Source organism: Misgurnus anguillicaudatus, chromosome 17 (genome assembly GCF_027580225.2).
Source record: "Misgurnus anguillicaudatus chromosome 17, ASM2758022v2, whole genome shotgun sequence".
NCBI lineage: Eukaryota > Metazoa > Chordata > Actinopteri > Cypriniformes > Cobitidae > Misgurnus > Misgurnus anguillicaudatus.
The window spans coordinates 9192595-9205000 of NC_073353.2; the positions used below are offsets into that span (position 1 = coordinate 9192595).

Genomic DNA, 12406 nt, shown 5'->3' on the forward strand with positions numbered 1-12406 from the left:
TAACGTACAAGTGGAATTCCTAGATTTTGAAATATTTTTTGTCAATGGCACATCCTGACTCTTATGTTGCAGATCTCCTAGAAGAGAGGGTGCCAATGTAACGGAGTCAACAGTGAGTCAGCAGCTCAGTTTGAGCGTCGGTGATGACAGTCTTGGTAGTTGGTCCAATTTGAGCTTTGAAGAAGACCATCCAGATGAGAGCAGCAGCTTTCACCATCTAAGTGACAGGTGAACACAAACACTAACTTCGGAGCGCTCAGTCCTGCTTCTTTAGATCTACTTTTTACTGAGTATAGATCCAACTTTGATAAAACACACCGGAACTAGCTAATCACTAGTCTTAGAGTTTAATGGTTGTGTGGTTGGAATCAAATTTTTCATAAAGGTAGATGTCATTCTGATTGCTTTTAGAGATTGAGCACTCTAGTTTGAAGTCATACACAATGCACAAATTATGAAGTTTGAGCAGTTTTAGGAAAAGATTTACTGGTTGATTAATACACTACAGTTCAAAACACTCTGCTTTTTTTCTTGTACACTGTTCACAGGCATGTGTCACTAACCATTGGTAATTGATAAATGAATGTATTGCAGTGGCTTTGCAAACCCTTGAAGCAATACAGAGAGTACAGGGGCCTCATTTATAAAACTCTGCGTAGAATCCTTACTAAAAGTCTACATACACACAAAAGCCAAAAATGGCATACGGCAAAAAATATTACGACTTATAAATCAAAGCAATGTTCCCTTTATAAGTCACAGATCACCTGCAGGTGTGCATGCGTACATGAATCATCAGATTCCACCCGGCAAGCCCATTTTCCCATCAAGTTTGTTTTTTATAGATCACAACCTTTGCGTGGAAACTGGCGTACGCATGTTTTGAGCCCCGTTTTGTGCATACGCACGCTTTATAAATGAGACCCCCGATCTGTATTTAATAAAAATTGACGTAGTGTTAGATGTCATATGTTAAAAAAGTTTGTTTTTAAAATGCTTTAGTGAACTTTTCACATCATTTGCGGGGTGTTTGGTTTTTAGCTGAGACATTTTGTCACGCTTCATTTAGGTTTTGAACTGAGAAGAACCTATGAGAAAAAGTTTTTGTGTAAAAAATGTTACATTGTCTTTGAAGACAGATATGCCGATTATATCACCGTTTTTCAAAACTGCTGGGGAATACCTAGGGCGGTGTCCAGATAAGCATTGAGGAGTATTGTTTTTCAGTCTGAATAAAATGTAGCTGTCTTGGGCTTCAGTAGATTACAACTGACTCATACAGTCTTTTAAAGGCGGGCATTTTTGGCATGATGTCTCAATGGAAGCAATTTTTATCATGATGTTATTACCTCCCTAGACAGTAAAAGTTTGAATATATGAGCAAGTGTTGTTTTGAACAACCAAAGATACAATGAAGGTATCATAATATTTGTAAAAGGTGTGGTTGTCAGCTTGAGGTCATGTTTCTACAGTAACCAAGTCCTTAATGGATAGCTGTGTACTCCAAAATTTGTCCAAATGCAGATGTTCTTCTCTTGAAGAAAAACAGATTGACTCATTAGGCTGTTTTTGATACTTTTGTAAGGCAAGGTAGATGCAGTCTTAAAGTGCTAAAATGTTCAAGTAGGAAATTAAATGTTACCAATGATTATGACATCTGCAATAATGAATGTGATATTGCCCAGCTTTTCCGTAAATGCTGCTTCATTTTACTACTATTCAAGAAACCTGTTTCACTGACAATCCCATGGGATATTTTTTTTGTATTTGTTTGTGTTGTCATTCAAGTATTGCGATTACATATATAAAAATACATTTGTAAAAATAAAAATAGTTGTTTATACAGTAATGCATTATGTTAGTGGATGAGAATTCTTGATGAACTCTGACATGCGAATTACGTGAAGCGTTGCAACCTGTACAGGAACCGGTATGTCACTGCGTGACCTTTCTCTGAAAAGCACAAATGGATGAAGCCAAAGATCATATTGTAGAGCTGCTTCCAACCGAAAAACATGCATGCTCAAAGTCTAATGTGACTATGACTTTACTGGCGTGAACTCCACTGCTTTAATCTCATTGGTAGTCGCTCATCATTTGCATAAAGTTAAATTTTCTGAACTTGCGTTGCTGGACAAGCCCACTTGCTGTCGCTAACGGTCAATGTCGCTCGCATCGCCAGAAGTCGCCAAGCTTCCTTCAAATTAATCAGATCATGCTGCTCTGCTACTGCTAAGCGCTGGCAGTCTGAATGGGGTGTTATTCTACTTTCTGCATCCAACACTTACAATTTAATTGGCAACAATAGCTGATTAAAATTATGGTTCTCGATTATTTATTTATTTTTTTTATTTAAAAAATTGTCCTTTGGTTCCAATTACAGTTTATCTTTATGAAACTAAATAAAGTATTTTTGTAGTAAATGTGGTAACACATTGGAATAAGCAAAGCAAAAAAATGTCTCTTTATGCTTAAAGCTAGTAAAAATATCTGCCAATGGGGTTAGAAAAATTAACTTAATAAACTCAATTTAAGTTTCTTTTTCTTACCCAATTGGCAGATATTTTACTTGTTTTAAGTATAAACAACTTGATTTTCAGACAACAAGACTAAGGGCCAGATTTACTAAACATAAATAAATAGAATAAATACTAAATATAATTCCAAAAAAGAGTGGAAATATCTGCGGGTTATTTACTAAAAAGGTGCAAAATAAATAACACAAGCGCAACGTCTGATTTCCATAATGAACAATGCAATCTACAAAGAGCAGCGCAGTTTTGAAAATGTGAAAGACCTGGAATTGTGTGACTTCTTTTTGTGACTACAGCAAATGAAAAAATAATATGCCTTGGCAAACAATATTTTTGAATTATATGTTCCTCTGCTATTCCAAATAAACTGTTACATCTGCCTTGTACAACGTGCCCTCTTAACTTTGCCAAGCCTTTTCCTATCAGCAACAATTGCAGCCATTTCAAGCACAAAATTATTTAAGACATGCTTTTTTCAGTGTCAGGTTCGGTGTTTTGCACTTGAAGCCCTGTTTTCGGATTGTTTGTGGTGGGATGGAACGGTTTTGGCTGAGGTTTGGACGTGTGATGCTGGTCCGAGAATTTTCGGTTTCTGTGGTATCACCCCCCCCCCCCCACCCTCACACATGGCTGTATAGGTGTACTGGAACAATCCTTTCTAGAATGCATTAAACTTTCATTTACAAAGAAGTGAAACTCACTGAGTGGTCAGGGGTGTTCACTGATATGCTCACACAAAAATCGCTGCAAAAGACGCATTTCAACAGGTTTTATCGTAGTTTTTGTCCAACTCCATTGACTTGTATTAGATGTGCTGTGAGGTACGGTATTACTCCGCCGCCGGGAACGGAAATGGAGTTGTTTGTATTCTTGCAATTGGCAAAGGTGAATTATCGCCACCAACTGGGCTGGAGTGTCTATTATTCAAGCTCTCAACGGAAGAATATACGGGTGTGAAGTGTTTGGAAAAATAGGTCCACAAGTTTACAACGAATGCTAAAACACCTGCTGTAAATGAGCGATTTTTGTGTGAGCATATCAGTGAACACCACTGAGGCCGAAGATTCTCGGGCCAGCATCATATGTCGGAGTTTCGGTCAAGGCCGTTCTATTTCGTCGTGGACGGTCTGAAAGCAGGGCTTTGGGTGTAAAATACCGAGCTTGTCCTTTTAATAATGCTGTAAATACCGGTAATATTACACACGCAAACATTAGTAAATCGCATTGCGTGAATCATTTAAATACTCTCTTCCCGTAAATGTTGCATCTGAAAAGGAAACTCATAGAAATACATATGCAATAAAGTCTTTAGTAAATCCCGACAGTCATTATTTAACGCCAGAATTGTATAGACAATTTTAACTGGCAAACAAGACAAAATACTAAGACATGTGTTTTTGTTGGCATTGGTAAAGGCATTAGCTAACATGAACTAACAATGAGCAGCATTATAGTTTATCAGCATTTAGTAATTTTTTGTTAATGCCAATACAGTTGTTCATGTACGTTCATTGTGCATTAAATAATGCTTACAGTTAAAACAGATTAATAAATGTTGTAGAAGGGTTGCTCATTGTTAGTTCATGTTAGCTGGAGCCTTAACTAATGTTAACAAATACAACCGAATTCAAAATATGTGTTCTGAGTGCCATGTGTGTTGCTCATCATTTCAAAATATTCGGTGCGTCACGAGCCTCACGTGTCATGTCAAAGTGGGTGCCTGCTGCACACATGGCGAGGGGGTTTATGATAAAAGAGACGCTCACGTTCACGTACACATGAGTATCTGGCAAACACGAGCGTCTCTTTTATCATTAACCCCTTCGACGCGTCTGCAGCAGGTACTTATTTTGACATCTCGCATGAAGCACACAAATTTACGTTACGCTCCGAACACATATATTGAAATGACGAACCACACACATGATGATGGGCTACATACATGATGTGACGAACTTCGCATCGTGCGCCCTAGAAAAAGAAGTCACCGGCCACCACTGCTGTAAATGTAAATATTAAGTGTAATAATATTCATCGTGATAAAATTTTCTAATTGCTGAAAAACATCAATAAACATCTCCAAGCCTTACCCATAAAGGTATACATTTACTATATTTTCAGTGAAATTGTTTTGTAGTGTGTCTCCTTCTCTCTCTTTCCCCCAGCAGTAATGGAAACAGCAGTAGCTGGAGCAGTCTGGGTTTAGAAGGCGAGGTTTATGAAGAACATTTGTCCTTCTCTCCATCAGACAGGTTGGTCTATGGAAGGAGACAAACCGGATTGGCTCTAATTATTGCATGATGTCATGCAGCTTTTATCAGCAAGTACAGAAACATGTCTGTCTATGTCAGTTATTAGCTTTTAGATGCCACCGTGAAACAAAACTTCCCTTTGTTGTTCTGCTTTTGTGGTTTACAGTAGTAGAGTAAGTCAATTGAATCTTTGTGTGCGTGTTGGTAGAACTGTGGGCGTAGGAAGTGTTTCATTAAGTTTGTGATGTATAGCATGGAGAATGAACTATCTGTTCTTGCAGTATGTCTCCTGCTTTAAGTGAGTCAAGGATGTCCCAGCTACTAATTCTCACAGGACTTCACATCCACATGAATGATCATTTGAGTAGACGATTCTTCACAGTGGCAACAGAGATCACTTTGTAATTTATGACATCAGTCACAGACGGATGATATGTGAAAAATCACAGTTGAACAGTTTAAGAAGAGATATTAGGTTAATGTACTTCTTGGCAGGGACAGTGTTTATTTAGTTGTGCGGGAAATTACCCATCTACAATTTAAAGCTATTTACAATATTGTTGTGTTGATTTTTCTGTCAAAATTTGGCAAATGTAAATAATAGTTTTTATGTATACGTGGCCCTGCCTGTAAAACTCGGGCCGATGGTCTCATAATTTAACGATGAGATTGGGAGCATCAAATTTTACTTTTTGAATTGACTTAATTTCAATCTTTCACATGGCCTTACTCAGTTAATATAAAACATACAAAGGTCACGTTTTCCCAGTATGTTGTTATTTACATTGTGTAGATGATTTTATGTAGAAAACAGTCAAGCACAAAAACATTTTCAAATTTGAGCCACAGGTCTGGGTCACACATTTTTAATGCAAGGCCTTCTTGTGTTGCAAAATGTAGACACATGTGTAAATGCTGTCTCTTGTTCATTCATTTTCTAATAATCCTTTTTTTTTGCAGTTAACTCTTTCCCCGCCATCATTTTTTTTTTTTTAAGTTGCCAGTGGCAACATTTTTATGATTTTCACAAAAGTTTAATGCCTTACAGAAAATGTTCTTCTTTAAATATAAATTAAAGAACAGACCCTCTGTTTTATTCTATCCTTATTTGTTCTCTTTTTATCACCTATCAAGTATGGGTAGGTGTTTTCAAAAAGATTATTACATTTTTGTAAAGTACTTTCGTTAGAGATCAGATTGAGAGTGATGATTAAAACATACATAATTTACTGTTTTTGGAACAGTGGGTGCTTCAGTGTTTTATAAGTTGGGTAAGAGTGCCACCTAGTTGATAATACCAGAAATATGGATTGCCATAAAAACTCATTGGCAGGAAAGCGTTTACTCGTAACTCTTTCCCCGCCATTGACGAGTTATCTTGTCAATTAAGAGAAAACATTTGCATAAAAAATGTGTTCTTGATGAATTTTTATGTTGATCTGCAATACCGCGATTAACCACTAGATGATTTATGAAAAAATTTAAGCCAAAACATTATTTACTCATTTATTTCAGCTTTTTGCCAAAAATTAAAATATTTTAAAAGACAAATACCATATGTATGAGTTTATAAGCAGAAAAAAAATATAGATAGGATAAAATGTATTTCCCATCTTGTTTATTTGTTTGTTTGTAGGGCTGTGACACATCACAAAACTCACGGTTCGGATCACATTACAGTTTTTGAGGCGCGGATCAGATCATTTTTTGGATCAGCAAAAAAATGGGTGCGAAAAATCTAATAACAAATAAAGAAATTCCAAACATTTATAAAAAAGAACAAAGCTGTACATTAATAAGGTCTGAAATTACAGAAATCGAATTAAATGAATAATAACACTTTATCGTATAAATCAATTATTATTATTATTATTTAAAGCCACAGAAGTGATTTTCTGCTTGTCTTGGGTTGTTTGATTAACATTAATGACACAGACTTAAGTAGGTTAATTGAGGTTACTGTCTCTTTAAGACCAAATTAGCACAGACTGGTTTCTGACTCTATAATTCACTTAAGACATAAACAAATGTTTTTATTAGAAAAAGAATACTGTGAGGTCATTTTGTGTGTGTGTGCCCTGTCAAGAACAGAAAGATTTTATGTTGGCTTACTTTTTGAAACGCGTCTTTCTGTATATGCACTACTGAGGGCACTTAAACGCGTGCACACACACATGCGGAGGGCGAATTACAAACGGCGCTTCAGGAAGAAGATGCAGTATAAACAGTCGCTTCACATAAAAACATTACGTTGTTTTTCATTGCTCTATTTAGCAAATGTATGTTAATGGACTACAGTATGATACACAGTAGCGCAACTCTCTCTATAGTTTACACACGAGGAGTTCTGATCTTTGAAGGGAATTACGTCTGACTGGAGCTGGACCGGACACATTTAACCGCATGTACATACAGAAATTTGCTCACTTTAGTGTCCTTTGCGGCTAGATTGTTTTAAATCACTTGAATGTTAACACTTGCAAGCCTTAAACACGTACAAATGACTGCAACTTTCCCTATTTAAATTTGCATATTAATCCGCAAATCGCTTTCGAGCCGTCACAGCACTATTTGTTTGTTTATTGTTTGTTTGAAAGCAGAGGGTCTGTTCTTTCACTTGATATATTTGTATGTTTATATATTTTTAGAATAACATTTTCCTGGAAGGCATTTTGTGAAACATTTGTGAAAATCACAAAAAATACTGGCAGGCAACTTGTCAATTGCGGGGAAAGAGTTAAAAGCTATAATGATAAAAGTAATTTCTGGGGAGGCACATATAAAAACTTTTTGTGTTGACCATTGTCATTTTTAGATATTTTTGATGAAAATCTGGAAGTGTTGTAGACTGTTGTTCAATAATCACTATTCAAGCCCAAAAACAGTGAAAGACATCCGCCAAAAAGTCCATGTGCCATCAGTGGTTCACTCAGAATATTATGAAGCAACAAGAACACTATTCCACCATATTTGTTTTTCCCATTGGCGCGTTCACGAGCAGACTATGTGTTCACGTTGTGACCTGACATAGTTGCCAAGAAACGAGCAGACTATGAGTTCATGCCGTGAACTAACGCCAAGCAACTACGTCGGGAGGTCACGGCGTAACGTAAACTCGTAGTCTGCTCGTGAATGCTGTGCTGATCATTGGCTGTTTTGAAAAACATGAGCCGATGCCCGGTAGTGGATAAATTAGCTTTTATCTGCTGATACCGATAATATGCCGTTATATAGGTGCATCTTTGCTAATTTCCATGAGTTTGATGTTAAACTACAATGAATGTGTGCCATTTACAATTTCAATACAGTAGTCAAGTTGGTCTAAATGAGAATTGGAATGCTGGGAGATTCTGTCACTCGTTCGTGGGCCTTGCGAAGCCCATCTTGCATGTGGTCCGCGGTCTCTTTGTATTGATGATATTCACTCACACCTGTGATATTTTTACCTTGCAGTGACTACACTGAAGACAAAGAGGCAGAAGTCAAGGAGGCTTTAGGTGGTAAATGAAACTTTTATCTGTTCTTCTTCATATTTGCTTAAAGCAACCATGATATTCTGTGGTCTGTTGATAAAGCCACATTTAAAGTGGTCTTACTTGGCCGAGGACCTTTAACGCGCCCTCGTCAAAGCCACGTTGCTATTTATTGACGTCTTTTGAGTGCCCTGATTGTCAGACCGGCTCCATGGAGGTCAACAGATGACATGTATCTGGTCCAAATACCAGAGAGAGCGTGGGAACCTGGTTTGCTGAAGTAGGCTGTTTGCTGTTATTGTGGTGTGTGTGTGGATTGAATTGTGTGTGTGTGTTTTCACCATGCAGGATCTGTTCGAGCTGAGAGGGAACATGGTCAAGCTGATAGAGCACTGATGGTGGTGAATACAGATGTATGTGTCCGGGGTCTGGATGTCCAGCTGACAGCAGTGCTGCAGTGGATCGCAGTCTCTATTGCTGATCTGCCTTTAATGCAACTCAGCCAACAATCAGCTCCAGAGCTTCAGCAGGTCAGGATTTTTCACCATCCACAAACCAGTCATAAGTAGCACAGGTATATTTGTATCAATAGCCAAAAATACATTGTATGGGTCAATATTTTTAATATTTTGGTTTTTGCACCCTCGGATTCCAGATTTTCGGCCATCCTAACAAACCATACATTAATGGAAAGCTTATTGATTTGGCTTTCAGATGATGTATCTCAATTTTTGATCCAGGGTTTTGTGATCCAGGGTCACAATTGTTTACACTTTTCATCAAGATTAAGATTTGACTTGATATTACAATATACAGTGTATATGGTTGGGCCAGTATGAGGTTTTGGCAGTATAATAACCTTAAGCAAAAATACAACAGTTTTACTGTGTTGCAGTATTGCCATTGCAACACTAAAATGTGTTATTTTCAAATGTGTGCATATTCAAACAACAACTTTTCTACTGGACGCACGCAATACATTTTATTTTTAAGTAACATACAACATGTATGCCAGGTAAAAAATAAAGCCTTTAAAGGTGCATTATGTAACTTTTAGAAGGATCTCTTGACAGAACTGCAATATAATATAGACGGTTTCAGCAGTAACAACATAAACAAGCGGCTTTCGTGGTCCGCACGTAACTTCAGGTAAACTCGGCTAACAATAAATAACAACAAAGTTCTTTAAACATAGTTTATTTATATAACAAGCAAAACAACATCACATAGATTACATAGGAAACCAAAACATTTGTTAATTTTGACGAGGCATTTGTTCAAGAGATCAGTTTAGCAACTAGTTAGACCATTAAAAAAAAGAAACCGGAAGTAAGGTTCGCATCCAGACATGTATCACGTGCGTCCGATGAAACCGTCTATATAACTATATTTTCAGTGATGTAACCTTACATAACGAACCGTAATGTTTTTATTACCTTAGAATGAGCCGTTTTTATCTGCATACACCGCAGGTCCCCTTACATGGAAGTCACCATTTTGCACCGCCATACAATAGCCCTAAACGGACAAACATCTCTACAGAGCACGTTTCGTCACTGTGTTGTCTCAAACGACGACATGTTTGTCCTGTCGTGGGCTACTGTAGCTTCTCTATGCGTTCCGAAAGGGAGGGGTGCGCTGTGGACTGAGCTATTGGTTGCAAATCACAATCTCACCACTACATTCCGCAAAAAATTACACTCAGCACCTTTAAATCATAATACTTTTTGAAAAAACAAACATTTTGTTATATATATATATATATATATATATATATATATATATATATATATACATACATATTAGGGGTGTAACGATTAACCGTGCAAATGCGCGTTTTTTCAATTAATGAATTTGAATGAATTACGGTGAAATCCCGGCACATCCAAAAGCCAGAGGGCGCAGAAACACCCTTTGTGCCACAGAAGAAGTAGCATTGCAAACGCTATTCCAGAAAATGTCTACAGGAATATTTATATCGCTGTTCTTCAAATTGTTTCAGGTATTTTCATGATAATAAAGAATATTTTAAATGTTTTTGTTTAACGAGTGTTACTTTTTCAAATGCACGTTATAAACGACTCCGATTCTGAATGATTTTAGATTGATAAGGACTTCCTACTAACCAAAACTTCATAGTACACGCACAAGCTGTGCATGAAACACATAATCGCAGCCTTGCGATTCAGAATCAAATTCCGACGATTAATCGTTACTCCCTAATGTATGTATATATGTGTATATATATATATATATATATATATATTAGGGCCGGGACTCGATTAAAAAAATTAATCTAATTAATTAGAGGCTTTGTAATTAATTAATCTAAATTAATCGCATTTTAATCTCATGTAAATATTTGACCTGAGAACATTAAGAAGTATTTTTACATGGATTTTTTTTTAATAATGACTGAATACATAAGCTTAACAAAATATTGTTTATTTTTGTTCAACCAAGTCGTTGTACCCGGAGTCGGGCTAATGTCCACGCTAGCTGCTGTATGTTTTGCATTGAGATTATACTTGAGGCTCGATGTGCTGCGGTGATATGTGAATTCCTTGTTGCATATCTTACACACAACCATGCTCTTATCGACGCTTACCAGTGATGCGCGGGTCAATGTATAAACAACCCGTCCGCAACTCGGACCGCAAAGAAAAAAAAAAATATTATACCCGACCCGCTTCCTGGCCCGCATTTCTTAAAGTAGTTTGTTTAATATTGCAGGGTTCGGGACTTCTCAGGTTTTGACTGTCTGTGTTCTGGTACCTATGTGCGCGGATGCCCCACCTCGCGTATAAAAACAACAAAACATAATATACTATATAGCCTATATTAAAATTAAAATATATAAAAATGTGCATAATATATTTTTTAAGTTGCACATCGTTTATAGGTTTCTTAAAAGTGGGATTCGGATGTGAAAAGCGCTGCATAATGTACGCGCCTTTAGTGTTACCATTGAAACTTAACTAAATTAAAAAAATAAGAGGTGATATATAGCTTTAGCCTACATAAATGCTTATTGCTTTAATGTTGCGAGTTCCTCTTCAGCTTTTCTTGCTGTTATGTTTATAATAGTTCATTGTTCAGAGTTCATATTGATGATCTTATAGTCAATTTAAAAATGTTCTTACAAACTGACTCTATTCGTTTAACTTTTTTCCTTTACCTGCCGTCGCTGTTCTCTGTGCGTGTCCTCCGTCAAAGTAGCCTATTAAAATTAATATGAAGTTGATTTTTAAAAGTCTTAAGCACACCGCAAATCAAACGTGCTGCTACAGTATGCTCTAAATGCGCGTGTAAATTTAACTTCTGGGCACTGCCAGGCTGATTTTTTGAAAAGTAAGTGATATAGGCTACTCACTGCATGTTTTGGCATTCGGTAGCAAATGCATCAATGAGATGCACGGTGTTGCTTTTAATGTTCTTTTTAATTTATATTCACAAAACCTAACAACAAAACATTGTTTATAATTACGAGACAAATTATTTGAAACGAAATTCGTTTTAAAGTAGCAAACAAAACTTAAATTAAACTCGTAATAAACTAATTAAATTGAAACAAAACATCATTACAACAATATTTAAACCCAACAATACTCAAACATTAACATATAACAGACATTAGGATACATGTTAAAATAATCTGTAGTTTGTTGGTAGATGTTTATTGGGCAAAACCTCCTTTGCAAACCTCCATTTACCAGAATAAATCATTTTTACTTTGAAATTGATGCGTTGTCACGTTAAAATCAGCTGTTCGTTTAGGTTCCGTCTACTTTTATTTACACTGCATCACAACCCCGGAGTTCTCGAACTAAAACAGGGTCTGCAGCATTTACGAATGACTCTATTAATAAGTGCGATTAAAATGCGTTAAAATGTTTAACGCGTTATTTTTTGTGTAATTAATTAATCTTAATTAACGCGTTAAAGTCCCGGCCCTAATATATATATATATATATATATATATATATATATATATATATATATATATATATATATATATATATATATATATATATATATATATATATTAACTGTATAAAGGACGGTTTCCCAGACAGGGCTCATCTTAATCCCAGACTAAAATGCACATTTGAGCTGCTTTAATTTAAAAACACCTTGTCCTGTTTAA

At 36.3% G+C, this 12406-nt stretch overlaps 1 protein-coding gene across 3 annotated transcripts in view; it reads left to right on the forward strand.

The window, feature by feature from the left end:
• The window catches only part of akap11 (A kinase (PRKA) anchor protein 11), a 29891-nt gene that overhangs the window by 15216 nt on the left and 2269 nt on the right, over positions 1-12406 (forward strand). Inside the window, exons 8-11 of one of the 3 annotated variants that reach the window (XM_055214819.2) lie at positions 73-228; positions 4700-4786; positions 8240-8286; positions 8608-8789. In XM_055214819.2, the coding sequence (XP_055070794.2) occupies positions 73-228; positions 4700-4786; positions 8240-8286; positions 8608-8789 (472 nt within the window). The remainder of the gene's footprint in view (positions 1-72; positions 229-4699; positions 4787-8239; positions 8287-8607; positions 8790-12406) is intronic. The other 2 variants (XM_073854951.1, XM_073854952.1) reach the window with 2 other exon arrangements.